Raw genomic sequence first — 14,036 nt, forward strand, 5'->3', positions numbered from 1 at the left:
AGAAACAGTTATGTTCATACTAAAAGTTCTGTGAAGACACCATGTGCAAAACATTACAAACGCTAACATGCTGCTTGTTAAGAGCTACACCAACCAGGTGGTGTAGAAATATAGCATGTCTTGAAAAATGTAACAAGAGGCAGAGAATGAAAGAGAAAATAAGATACCACTTATTCAAAAAATTTGAATTTTTGGTATTGGCTTTTAACTGACTGCTGACAGTACCTCAGTTCTGATCATAAACACTGCAAGTCTTCTGTGGAATTTAAGGTAAAATTGATTAATCTTAGTAGCAGATGAAGCACAAGAGCCACAGATGCAATACAATGTGACAGTGTTAAACCTATCATAAAGGCAAATTATTTCAGGGCTACTTAAAATTAGGGCATCTTGAATCCTGAAGACCAGCTACTTAGAATGCTAACTTAAAAACAGTCCAGCTGACACAGAACACAACTGATGCCATTTTGCGGTTTGTACAATCATGCACAGAATAGTTAATATCAGCTCACATTTCTACTTCAAATCGAATCTTAGATTTAAGCTACGTATATATTTAAAGCACTAATCTGTCTTTTCAGCATTTTTCTAGTACAAACCATATTTGCATCAAAAAGCCTGGAGGCAACAAAGGTTCTGGTCTGCATACAGAATCACTCCTCTACTACAACAAACATTTTGTGATGAGTCTCTTGTGGTATTTTTCCCTTTATAATTAAAAAAAAAATTGCATGATGATTTCAAATAGAATTAAAATTTCATATCACAGTAGTCACTACTTCACATTCCACATTATATCCCCAATTAAAAAAAAAAGTTTCAATTTATAAATATCATTTTATACACGTAATATTCTTTCAGTTTGCAGTGATGAAAGCAGTTATCCCACTTGACTTCTTGAAATACCTTGCCTTTAGCCTTGTTATACACCTGAGATGGGTGAAACTGTCTCAATTACAGTTATATTACAGAAGACCTAAGGCTTGATCTTGGAACTGTTACAAGCATCCTACAACAGCCATTTTCAGTCATTAAGAATGAATATTGAGGGTGCAAGATTCTCCTGAATCAGGCCACAAGTGTTAGTGCATTATATGCATTAAAAGGTGACATCTCAAAGTAAAATACTGTATTCTTATGTAATGTAAAAGTAACACACACGATTTACATATAGTAATAATTTATTCTGAAACGTTCATTTTAGTCTCTGTTGAGACATCACCCATGTCTCATTAATAAAGAGCAGCCATCTCACCTCAAATACCAGAATATACAAGTTACAGCATAACAAATAAAAGTAAAAATAAAAGTCTACCTACTTGAAGATGAAATCTATTTCAGGTGAAATAATTTTGCTGAAAGTTTTACAGTTACACAGTTTTCTTTTTTTCTATTTTTTTCTTTTTTATTATTTTTTTTTCTTTTCCCCAGGTCATAAAGAAAGTGTAAATTGTTACACCATAACTATCTATGCACATTATGTGACCACAACTGTTATCATTACTTCAGAAAATAACCATCAGTTCCATTCATGCAGAAAAGCAGGCTGGGAATGCTTGTTCAGCAGAAACCATATTACTGTGAATTTCACAGCCACATGATTAATTACTGGGTTAGATGGACTCACAAATATTAAACTGAGTATATATTTTTTGCATAAATAATACCAATTCTTCCCTGATGTAGTTTAGTCAGTCTGTAGTCTAGAAACGATTGATAAAGCAGTATGACTCTATCATCTCTATATGCAATGTTCAATGATTTCAAGACAAGCAATATTTAAAGGATTATGGGATGGGATGCTAATTAAATACAATGTTAAACATACTGTACAAATATACTTGCATTAGCAATTTTATTTCAAACTGTCAATCACATTTTCCTCCAAAATATTACCAGTGAAGACAAAGTATACTATCAAATATGGCTTCCAGAACAAGGACTCTCTAACAAGAATCAAACCTATTTACAAAAACAAACAAACAAACAAAAAAATCAATCCCCATCATTTGAAGTTTCATTTGAAATAAAACTTCTAAGTAGCTGCTGTATTTAATACATCAGGTTTGTTTTTAGATGTATTTAAACAGAAGTCACCAGATAAGAGCCAGAATGACGTTTAGGACTCTGAGTTCCACTGGAGTCTGTATTTTCAGACTTTGAGTCACGTTTCTTTGTGCTGTTATTTAGCGGTGTTGGGATCTGTGATGGTCGAGCAGAACTACTGTCCACACTACTCTTCCTACGGCTTGGATTGTAGTTGAAAGGAGTTACTCTTGCTGCAACAGCACCAATCGGAGAGCTATGCTTGCTTGAACTACTGGAACTGAACGGTGTACGCTCGCTCAGAGTACTTTCACTGTTTTCTGGTGCAGGAACAGGATTGGTCTGCAGAGGTTTTGTTTCAGTGCCTTTCTTGTCTGGACTGTCTATCTGAAAGAAAGAGTTCAGACGATTTTCTAAACCACTGGTACGAACAGGAACACTTCCATTCCCTGGATTTTGTTTTTCTTGAATCTCTTTAGAATCTTTGCCATTCACAACCCCCTTCTCTGAAACACTGTCAATAACAGGAGGAGTGTTTCCAGTTGGGGACTTTCCAGATCGAGGATTGTTAATTGGGCAGTCCTCAATCCTCACCCAAACATCCTCAGTCTTAGAGACAGCTGGTGCCATCTGATAGATTAGAGTTTTGGAATCAGAGCTACCTGTGGCACTCGAGGAAGGATGCTGAGGATCATTCATTATTTGGGGGATTTCGTTTTCTTTTATTTTTCTCCAAGTACCTTTTGCTGGTGCTTGGCTTTCTTTACTTTGCTTGTGTCCAGAAAGCGAATTTCCATGCTGCTTCTCATCTTCACTTTTTGCCTTTTCACTGGATTCTGAAGAAGCTGATAGAATTGAGGAAGAACTTCCAGTTCTTCTCCAAGTGCTTACACGAGGGAGTGATGAGGAATGCTTACTATGTTCACGTTTCCATGTTCCTGATCTGTTGATTGGCAATCTAGATGGACTCTCAGAATGAGAACGCGCTATATCATGACGTTTTGCTGGCCTCCCATCATATTCTACAGAAGGGCTCAGATTAGGGGGTAATTTTCTCCAACCACTAGTTTGGGCAGTTGAATGAGAAGATAAGGTCTTATCAGGAAGTGAGGGACTTAAAACTGGGGTCTGCAGTTGGGACCTTGTGGGAGAATCTGGTCTGGAAGGAGAAAGAGATTCAAATGAAGCAGACTCTTCCAATTTACGTCTTAGAGTAGGACTCGGAGCTTCTTTAATAAAAGTTGACTGGCGAACAAGAACAGGCCTCTCAGATCTGTCAGATTCACTTCCGCTAGATTTTGCTGATGACATTCTGGATAGGTCAGTCTTTTTATTTGATGCACCACTACTGAGAATTTGGTTTAATCCTTTGGAAGCAGACTCACTTCGTGGAATGTTACTGGTATTCTTAGGTAAGGCAGTTTGCTTGGTAAGGTTTTGCTGGCTCATCTGCCTGCCTGGTGATGTATATGACATCCTACCTGAACTTGAAGATTTAGTTGAAGCTGTACTAGGAGATGATGTTCTTGGCAACTGAGACAGTTTGTTGGGAGGACTTACACCATTTCTTCCTGGAGAAATTGAATTTCGGCTTGGAGACTGCAGAGGCCTGCTCAATGGCTGCTGTTGAGGTCTAGAAGGAGTGGAGTCTCTAGATCCTGATCTAGAAGGTCCTTTACTTGATCCACCATGGTTCAACCCTGACAGTTGCCTAGTTACAGGAGCTGGCTCAGGTTTTGCTGATGACTTTACTCCTCTTGGCGAACTAGCTGAACCTTGACCCTCACTGGGACTCTTGGAATTTGTGTTTTTGAATGGGGGGCCTTTTTTGGAAACAGGACTAGTACTTGAAGAACTATTTCGAACTCCTGGAATATGAATCATTGTCCTACCACGTGAAATTGAAGGCACACTTGTTTGCTGTGGTTGCTTTAACTGGCTCGAAACTTCTGAATTGGAGCGAGCTTTTCCTGTAATTATACTTTTATATACTTTTTTTCCTCCTTTGATTCCCTTACTTTCAGATTCTACTTTTTTAGATTCCAGTGTACTCTTCTCTCCTGGCTTAAGAATTCGTGGACCTTTATTACTAGTAAATGGCTTCTCTTCTTGGTCTGGGGTAAGATGGAATGGTGATCCCAGAGAAATTCCAGATTTTAATGAAAGGATAGAATCAGAGTCTGATGAAGCTTGTCTAGACAGTGATGCTGCAGCAGCAGCTTGATGCAGGCTACTAACTATAGAATTTGCACCTTCTTGTATAGCTTTCCAATCAAAGTTCTCTGAATCAGGTGAGAAACCATGCTCTGAATCTGGCCTTTGTATCTCTCTCAAATCCAGTGTTAAATCTTCTGCCAATACACCACCTATATTTCTGGAATTACTTTTTTCACTTTCACTCTTTATTCTTGATGGTTTTTTCTTTTTAGGCATGGCAGAACTAATGCACTCCTGCAAAAGATCATCTTCTGAGTCGATGCTGAGAGAACTCAGAGAGCTGTTTCTAGAGAAACACACTGGTGTATCTTCAACATGAAATGATTTGGGTGCATAACCAGAAGTCTGTGGTCTGTTTGATTCTACCTGTGAATCAGGAGCCTCAGTTCGCTTTACTGGTTCTCCTTCTTTGTTGTTATTGTTTTCTTGATCAATATCACTAAGGGAACTAAGAGATGAATTGCGAGAAAAACAAACAGGTGTGTTTTCAATAGCAAAATTCTGCGTCTTCTCATCTGTAGCTGCCCCTCTGTCTGGAATATCTTTATTTGGCTGACCGAAAGTTTTAGACTGGCTTCTGCCTGTTGGGTGTTTCTGGCAAACTTGTGTCCTGTTATTTGGTTGCTGACTTGAAGACTGTTCTGTGTTAGGGCAGTCTTTAGTTTCTATTTCCTTTACTTCTTTTCCTTTTCTTAGTTCTGCCTTCTCCCTTGAAAGGTCAACATCATCATCATCGAAATCCAAAGAACTTAAGGAATCATTGCGTGAAAAACAATATGGAGTTCCCTCAATGGGTGTGTAATGATGAGGGGAATCAAATGTAAAGCTTCCTCTTACACGCTCTTCGTTATTTGGAAGTTTTTCATTAAAATCCCTAGAATTATTTTTAAGATTCTGTTTCTTTGCATCTCTGTTCTCTGGATAGCTTCTTTCATTATTAATTTGGCTTTTAGAATCTGTGCTTTTTCTTACACGTGCTCTGTATTCATTATTTTGGGGAACAGGCTTTACTGGTGATGTTGGCTTCTTTTTCTCACCTTCTGATTGATTTTTGTTATTTAGAGATGTAGATGCTTGCTGAATTTGATCCATTATTTTCTTCACTCTAAAAGGTTTGTGACTTTTTCCTTTTGGCATAGCTGAGTTAATGCACTCAGCTAGAATATCACCCTCTTCTGTTTTGTCATCACCCAGTCCTGGTCCAGTCATAGTTATGCTCTTTGCTCTCTGAGAGTCATCCATACTTCTACCTTCTGTAGGAATAGTGTCCCTCTTTTCAAATTCCCCTGACTCTGCCCCTGTACCCCCACTGTCTACATTGGCCAACTCATTTGGTGGTGATTCTATTGTGAGATCACTCAGAGATGTAGCTGTTGAAAAATTTATTGGTGTACCCTCAACACAATATACTCGTGGCATATCATCTCCTGGTGTAAAACTCACATGCTTCTGGGATTGCAGTCGGCTTTGGGAAGGCAGAAGTTTGTAAACTGGCAGCTGGCTTGGCTTTCTAGCTACAGGAGGAGGTATTTTTGGAGCAGATGCTTGAGAAGGCTTTTTGGCTTTACGTGAAGATTTTGTTGGCATTGCAGAAATAATACATTCCTCTAATATTTCAATATCATCATCATCAGAATCATCCAGAATGTCTTTTTCTGCTTCAGAAGGCTTCTCTGCTTTATTCTCTTGGTTATCCTTTGTATCATCTGACTGTTCCGATTCTGCCTCATTTCCATGCTCATTTTCATGTACAGGAGGCATTATTCTTAACTCTACATCTTTCTGTATAAATGGCTCATCAAGACTCAGAGCACTCAGGCTAGAAGAGCAAGAAAACCCATCAGGCGTACTTTCTGTGGCAAAATGTAATAGTGTATCAGCATCTGGCAGTACCTGAACTCTCTGAACAGCTGCATTTACAGCTGCTTGTCTAGGACCAGGCTCTCTCTTTTCTGTACTAGGTACTTTACCTTTAGGTACATCTCTTTTCACTTGAACTCCTTGAGCAGGGGGTGGTGTTTTACTTCTGCTTGGAGGCATTGTTTGTCCTGGGCTGTCTGGAAGATCACTCGGACTTATAATACCACTCACCATTCCACTGCAAGGCTCACTTTGAACTGAACTAGCAATTGAACGGCTTTCAAAACTATCCAGGGAACTTACAGAAGTACATCTGCTGAACATGAGAGGAGTTTCCTGTACATAATGCTCTGGTGGGCTTTTGGGAGTCTGCGCACCACTCTTTGAGGGAGACTTGGCACCTGAAGAAAATTCAACAGTTTTATGTCTGGAGGAATCAGAAGGTGATAAACTGGAAGTTGGAAGCCTGCTGGATTTTGTTCTGATATGTTGTGATGTTGACGTGATTTCACTTCCCGAAGCTTCTGCAGATAGGGCCCCACTGGTTTCTTTCAGTTCTGCTATCTGTAGTGTATTATTAGTATCAGTCACACGTGTGGATTGATCACGTCCTATTTCATCTTCAGCTGATGACAAAGATGACAAGGAGCTACACCTTGAAAAACATATCGGTGTATCTTCCACACAGTACGTCTGTATAGTTTCCTGATTAATAGAAGGAGTCTTACAGGAGGTGGTCTTCTGAGCATGACCTGCTCTGCTCTGCGCAGAACTTGGGTGAAGCTGATTCTGCCTCTTTGATCCAGCTGAAGGGGCTGGTGTGTTCCCACTGCTTGAGGAAATGTGGTCAGTTTTAGTGCTCTGTACTGAAGAAGTCTTCGAAAAAGTAAAAGAGGGCTTCTGAGAAGAGGGAGGAACTTCTGTTGAATACTTTAAACTATAATCAATGGGTTGGTCAACATGATGTTCCTCTTCGTTGTACTTTATGCTGTAATTGGTTGGTCTGTCTTCCTCTTCATGCTGCTCCTCCTCAGAATAACGTTCACTATAGTTGGTTGGCTTATCATCATCATAATCATCTACCTGGCACAAGGACTGATTCACTTTCTGATTAATTCCAAGAGTTGACCCTACTCTGTTCTGATCTGAACCATTGGATCCTCTTGATCTAAATGTTGAAACACAATCTTGCTGTCCAAAAGGTGATTGATATTTAATGTGCTTATCATCTCCACTTTCAGTGTAGACAGGGTATGTTGCACTTTGGCTCCTTGACTGCCTTTGGTCATTTTGTTTCATTTCATCATCTATTACATGCTTAGGCCTTGCCCATCTTTCATTCTGAGAAGGACTCTGCCTTCCAGAGTTTAACTGTTCATCTGAATATTTAAGACTATAGTTAATAGGAGTGTCTAGTTCTCCATCATTGTCATCCATGTGATTTGCACTATGTATCTTATGTGCCAAGTCAGCTGGATATTGACCATAACTACAGAATTTACTTTCATCATCCTCAGAGTAAGATTCAATGGAAGGCTTCATCTGGCCTCTTTTACCATAGCCATCACTGCTGCTGACGCTATTTAAACTGTCATTTGATGCTCTCTTGTATTCCACTTTTGTGTAAGGCACAGGACATGGCCTGCTTGAATTCTCAGATTTAGGAAAGTATGTATTTGAGTGAGTAAGGGCAGTAGCTGTTCTCCTTGTGGTATTTCTGTCCTCTGTCAAACAGTGCATTTCAGAAGCGGAACCGGAATTTCTGTCTTCTTGTGGAATATGCATGCTTGTCACTTCTTCCATAACCTTGGCAATTTGAGCTGCAGCTGTAGGAATCTGCATTCCTATTCTCTTAGAGGAATTCCCACTGTTCTCTGTAGCTGGATGATAGGTATTTACACCTACTGCTCGATCTCTATCAAGACTTCTGTCTTTCTCAGATAGACAGTTTTCTATGTTTCCTCTACTGGAAGAAGAGGAGCCTGGCAATACTGTAGAATTTAAATATGGAGAAAGTACAGTCATGTTACCAGTATTAAAACTCTCTGTTCTGCATCCTCCATCATCATGTCGATTAGAGTCCAAAACATACTCACTGTACATATTCTGCTTATGTCTCTGCTTATTACGGTGAGATGCTTTTGGGCTTAAATTATCAATATTGTCAAAAGTCTCTGATAAATGTTGTGCATCTAATTCTGCTTCCAGTGCCTTTTGTTTTCTAACATGAAGAGATGGTAAGCTTGATCCTGGAGACATAATGTTAGCATCCTTATACTTTGCTGGCCTGTTTGCCATGAGATTTCTTAAAGCTGCAGCACTGCCCATTGCTATCATTTTGTGTTTTGAGTGAATAAGATTTTTCAGCATGCTGACTGCTCCCATGTCCCATAGTGCCTCCTGATCCTTTGCATTTCGTGCAGAAAGATTCCACAGGGTCCCACAGGCGTTACTGACTATTGTCAGACTGTGTGACTTCAAGTGTTGTAACAAGGTTTGTAAGCAACTGTTCTCTCTCAAGATTTGCCTGGTATTGAGTAATTGAAAACAAAAAATCTTTAAGTGACATTTCCAACAAATCAGAGACAAAATAAAAACATACCACACTACAAGCAGGTTAGTCCTTTAAAAGGACAATTACAACTACTCAGTGCAAATTTATCTTACATTTCCTCGATTGCTATGGAACCCATCTAAATGCTCATCAGATGCTACTATGAACACAAATTGTGTTTTATCACCCTACCCTCTCTCTCTAATATATTTTTCCATTCACATTGCTTAGGTGACTTAGGAATCTTTTCTTTCCACGAGAAAGAATTCATAGTTTCCATGAGAAAGAATTCCTAGTGACTTAGGAATCTTTTCTTTCCATGAGAAGACCCTAGCACTATTCATCATTTACAAGCAGCAGATATTGATCTGTTTGCATATTTCTGCTAAGAGGAATACCTGCCGATTTGTTACAAACTACTGTATTTTATATTACTACAGATGCATTCATATTAAGACTCAGCATACAAGCTATCTTTTAACCATGTTTTTGGTATCACTACAATTTTTCAGAATAAGTATACCCACCTGTGGTCCTCATTAGTAGCAATTAAGCTAGAAACATTTCTTAATATTCCTCCTCCACTTTCTATGATGGCAAGAGTGTTTGTTTGGCTCCGGTATGTCAGTGTACCAACTAGGAATGCAAGAGCACCATCAACAGCACATATATCAGCTTTGTTCTCAGTACAGTGTGCTGACAAATTCCATAAGGCACTCAAGACACTTTTTAAAGTTGATTCCTAGGAAAATAACAAAGTGACATGATTAGAAAAGTTTTTCAACTACTGATTTAAAGCCCTAAGAAGTATTAAAGTTAGCTGGCAGGAGTTTGTCACAGATCTAATTCCCACTGATCCAAAGATGGACAAAGACTAAACTGAACTAGTAATTCCTACTCAACCTGCAGGACTATAGCCCACAGATTTTTTAATGTTTTTTAAAGTCTTGTTAATTCTAACACACATTTGTAAAGAAACAAGATTCACTGACCATGGAATTTGTTTTAGAATTTGTTTTTCGGTATCAGTACAATTTGATTTTTGTTTGGATGAAATTTCACTTGTATGCTAATGCCTGATATTTTGCTTTCTGTTTTCCTATAGATGCCTCTCCTCACAAATGAGTTAGGTATGTTCCAGTTTTTGCTTTCTGGGCTAATGAGTTTATCAACCAAGGCATACAGCAAAGCAGGCAAACTTCTGTTTGCTTCCCTCTTTCCCTCAGCAATAGATTGCTTGCAAGAAATTTTTTCAAGTATCAGCCACAATCCTTGCTAGCTGCCATAATGGTAAAACTAGTTTGAAGATTAGCTGGCAGAGGACTCTGGGGTAGAATATTATCTTGTCTGTATACCAAGAATTTATCTAGAAAATGACAGAAGTGGAAGTTACCACTGAAGTCAGAAGAGGTTTTATTAAATTGCAAAGCTATAAGACACAAGGAAGCTGAAAAGCAAAAGCTGTCAACCCTCAAAAATAAAATTACAGAAATACTATTAGTACTGAGGTAATATCATGATTTTATGAACTCAAAGCAGACCTATTTACCAATTCTAACATAACTTTAAGTAACTTTAATTCTGAAGTCACCTAAAACACCCTGAACATTTGACATACAGCTTATGTCAAAAAAGACCACAATACATTTGTTTTGTGTAAATTAAATGTAATGTCTCAAAAAATGTTATCTCATAGGCACTTATACACGATACCTTCTTAACTTCTAAAGCACATTCCATCAGTGCTTTTACACTCCCAACTTCTCGTAGTGTCTTTTTACTGTTTACATCTGCACGCCAGGACAAATTCCTCAACACACTTGCAATGACCTGCAGAATATGAAAGAAAAAAAACAACTATATATATTTACACAAATATATGCATATTGTATAGATATATATACAAAAGCATATATAATGGTCTCAAGTTGTATCAGGGGAGGTTTAGACTGGACATTAGGAAGAATTTCTTCACAGGCGGGGTGGTCAAGCTTTTCAATGGGCTTTACAGGGCAGTGGTGGAGTCCCTGTCCTGACAGGTACTTAAGAGATGTGTGGAAGTAGCACTAAGGGACACGCTTTAGTGATGATTATATAGTGTTCCTTTGATTTTATCATAATAATTGTTTACAATAGTATATTGATTTAATATTTAATTTAAAACTAGCTTCATACAAATGGGCTATGTCTGTGTTCTCAAATCCCTAGATCATCCTAGGACTTCATTTCAGGATATTTTTTTCTATAAAGCAGGAGCCACTGGAAGAGACACTCAGGTGTCACACCACCTTGCTTATACTTAAGTTTCTCTAGGTGTTGCTGTGGAGAACATATATGTACATACTGAACATCCCTGTGAAGTCAAATGTACATTCTCTTTTGAAGCAGAGCTTCTTCTACTATTATTCTGCTATTATTTACTTTCTGCTATTGTAGGAGAAACCAGGTGGGTTATTGCAATAACCCTCTGTTTATTAGCACTGTCATTAGTAAACTAAAATAGAGAATCTGGGGTTGCTTAAACTTGTCTTGAAAACGGAACTTCCATCAACAGATCAGGTTAAGTTAAGATTAAGTCAAGTTTGTTAATGCAGACAAGACAACACAAGAAAAACAATCACAAAAGAAAAAACAGGCTAGGATGAATGCAGCATATTTCAAGACAGAATCTAATAAAAAAAAAAGAGAGAGAGAGAGAGAGAGAGAGAGAAGGCTGTGGACAGCAACCTTGTAATTTCATGGGAAAGACAGAATTCAAGTACAAAAAGAAGTGACAGCAAGGTAAAATATGTAGAAGGAAAGTAAATACTAAGAAAAGAAATGAAAAGTACCGTCTTTCAGTACACTGTAATGAAATTGAAGTGCTGCAAAATAGGTGAAATAGACAAGAAATATCTAATTGCATTGTTACCTGCTGTAAGTCTTCACTTTCAGATTTCAGTTGGGCTACAAGAGCTCTCATGCAGCCCTTCATCGAACATAATGTAGCCTGATAGGAATCAGAAGAGAATAGAAAAAAAGTAGTTTTAAATGACAGATTAGGTGGCTTACTGATGCACAATACTTTGATATTTTAAGCTGATCATCTCTGAAGTTCAAAAAAGTTTAGTAATGTTTGTCTCCAATAATAAATACTTGGTCCACAACTACTGAAATCAAATTCAGTTTCTATTCTTGAAAACCCAAAGTGGTAGAATTGTGATAAATTTTATAGTTTTTACAATAGGTCTAGGACCAGATCCAGAATGGTACCGGTTTAGAAATCTTTACATCAGAAGAACAGCTTTTAATGCATGTATTATTAAGCGAAAAACTGTAAGGCTTACATTAGAAGTTGTCTGCAACAAAGTACAATTAAAAATTCTTAAAAAATGAATTGTGTGTCAGAATGGTGCTACTTGTCAGCTGAGCAGCAAATGTATGAGGGCTACTCCAGATGCAATAGCTCCTTTTTTATTATGTTGGCCTGGATGTCAGAGGCAGATGGTAGTGCTGAAGTTGAACCTTCCCTCCAGTACTCTGTTACATGTTGCTGATGTGTGCCAGGTGGCAGCAGAGGGGCAGTCTGACAAAGTGCTGTCTGACATGGAAGGGTGTATGAAGCAAAATGGTAGGTGTTGTTTTTGTTTAAGTCTCTCCCTTGAGCCTAAATCCAATATCCTATCAAAAAGATTTATTCACCTGTAAGCCAGCTTCAATTCAAACACAGCTATCAACTGAAATTACTTTGTATTTGATTCTCACCTTGTTTGCTACGTCTCCAAAAGTCAAATTTGTCAGAGCCATTCCTGCATACCTCCTCAATGTAACACTATAATGGTCATTTGTAAGTCCATACATTTCACAGTCCACTTGCAGCAGTTCAGCAATGGCTTGCAAACCTCCTTAGAAGCCAAATAAACAAACAAACAAAAAAAAAACAACAAATTGCAATCCTGATATCAATATATATCCTGATATATTATCATCTTATACATCTGAAAAACAGAAGGATCTGGAAATAAAATGAACTTCTAAATAAATGACTCTGGGTTTCAAATTCTATGTTTAGTACCAACTGAAAGGTTTGGTAACATGATACTGAGATTTAAGCGGGTGGAAATGGGCAGAGAAGTATTTATGAAGAAGAAAAATAGTTATGAAAATACTTATGCTTTAATTTCAGCTAAAGTCGCAACTGATGAAATCACACCAGTAACATAAATGATAATACAGCAAATCTGACAATTATCAATTAATCGTTATTACTGAATGTTATTTTCTGAGGAAAAAGTACACAGAATATTTTTAGAGAATGTGGAAAAGGAAAACTGCATGCATGAAATTGACTGAGCAAGGCTAAAAAAAAATTCAGGCTGCTGAACAGGAAGCTACTCATAACATCGATACTTCAGAAGGTGACTTTCCATTTTGCTTCTAAAAGACACAAGAACTTCAATGACAATAATACTCTTCCAAAATCCAGAGCTCATGCCAAATGAAAAAGTAAGTTGAAACATAACCCGATCACAGGGTGATGGACTAGTTAAATGTAACCTGCATTAATCACTCTGAAGTCACAAATCAACTGATGATTTTCTTGAACCAGTGGCAGAACAAAGCCACGTATTCTTTGAAGTAATCTTTACAAGCAATGAACATCAGCATTTCTAGCAACCTTTTCAATGAAGTCAGATAAATACATTTGGTCTTACCAAGCTCATTCATAGCATGCCTGTGTTCTTCATCAAATGAAAGTTTCATTAAAACACACACTGCTGGACAGATTTGATGATCAACTGGTGCAGGCACTGATCCAGAAATAGGCAGCAGTTAGTATTTTGTAGGTGTACAACTTTGTCTAAATTGTAAGATTTTCGAAGAGAATCAAATCTTAGAGAAATCAATTCCAATTTTGTTTGGATTTTGTTTCTTCCTACTAATCCACAAATAGACTATCACTTAAGAATATAGCTAACAAATGTGCATACACAGATGCCTGAATAAATCCACATACAACCAAGATGATATACCTGTACTAGAAATATACTTGGTACTGAAAAATAAGTTAGGGAGAATCAACGTATGCATTACATAACTCCGAATAAAAAAACCAAAACAAAACAAAAAAAAAACCCCACAAAAACATAAACCAAAAACCTTAACTAGTTTTGAAAAATAAAGAACTTACTGAAAATACATCAGTAAGGTTAAGTATTTGAGTGGAATTAAATAATTCAGCACCTAAAATGAAGCTGTTTCTTTGAGCATTAAGTCCTGAGAAAACTGCTACTACTGTGGTGTTTTAATACTGAAACAGTTCTCACATACAACATTAAACATGATAATTCATATAATACTGCCTAGACTTAATTTTTTT

General features: G+C 37.6%; 1 protein-coding gene across 1 annotated transcript in view; it reads right to left on the reverse strand.

Moving 5' to 3' along the window:
* Positions 1-1,163: 1,163 nt before the first annotated feature.
* APC (APC regulator of WNT signaling pathway) overlaps positions 1,164-14,036 on the reverse strand; it is a 94,024-nt gene continuing 81,151 nt past the window's right edge. The window contains exons 11-16 of the mRNA XM_065744257.1: positions 13,372-13,467; positions 12,422-12,561; positions 11,589-11,666; positions 10,391-10,507; positions 9,205-9,419; positions 1,164-8,650 (exon numbers count right to left, since the gene is read on the reverse strand). Of these exons, the coding sequence (XP_065600329.1) occupies positions 2,083-8,650; positions 9,205-9,419; positions 10,391-10,507; positions 11,589-11,666; positions 12,422-12,561; positions 13,372-13,467 (7,214 nt within the window). The 3' untranslated portion in view covers positions 1,164-2,082. The remainder of the gene's footprint in view (positions 8,651-9,204; positions 9,420-10,390; positions 10,508-11,588; positions 11,667-12,421; positions 12,562-13,371; positions 13,468-14,036) is intronic.

This window comes from Cyrtonyx montezumae, unplaced genomic scaffold (assembly GCF_038088225.1).
Source record: "Cyrtonyx montezumae isolate F1298 unplaced genomic scaffold, pur_monq_1.0 scaffold_30, whole genome shotgun sequence".
Lineage (NCBI taxonomy): Eukaryota > Metazoa > Chordata > Aves > Galliformes > Odontophoridae > Cyrtonyx > Cyrtonyx montezumae.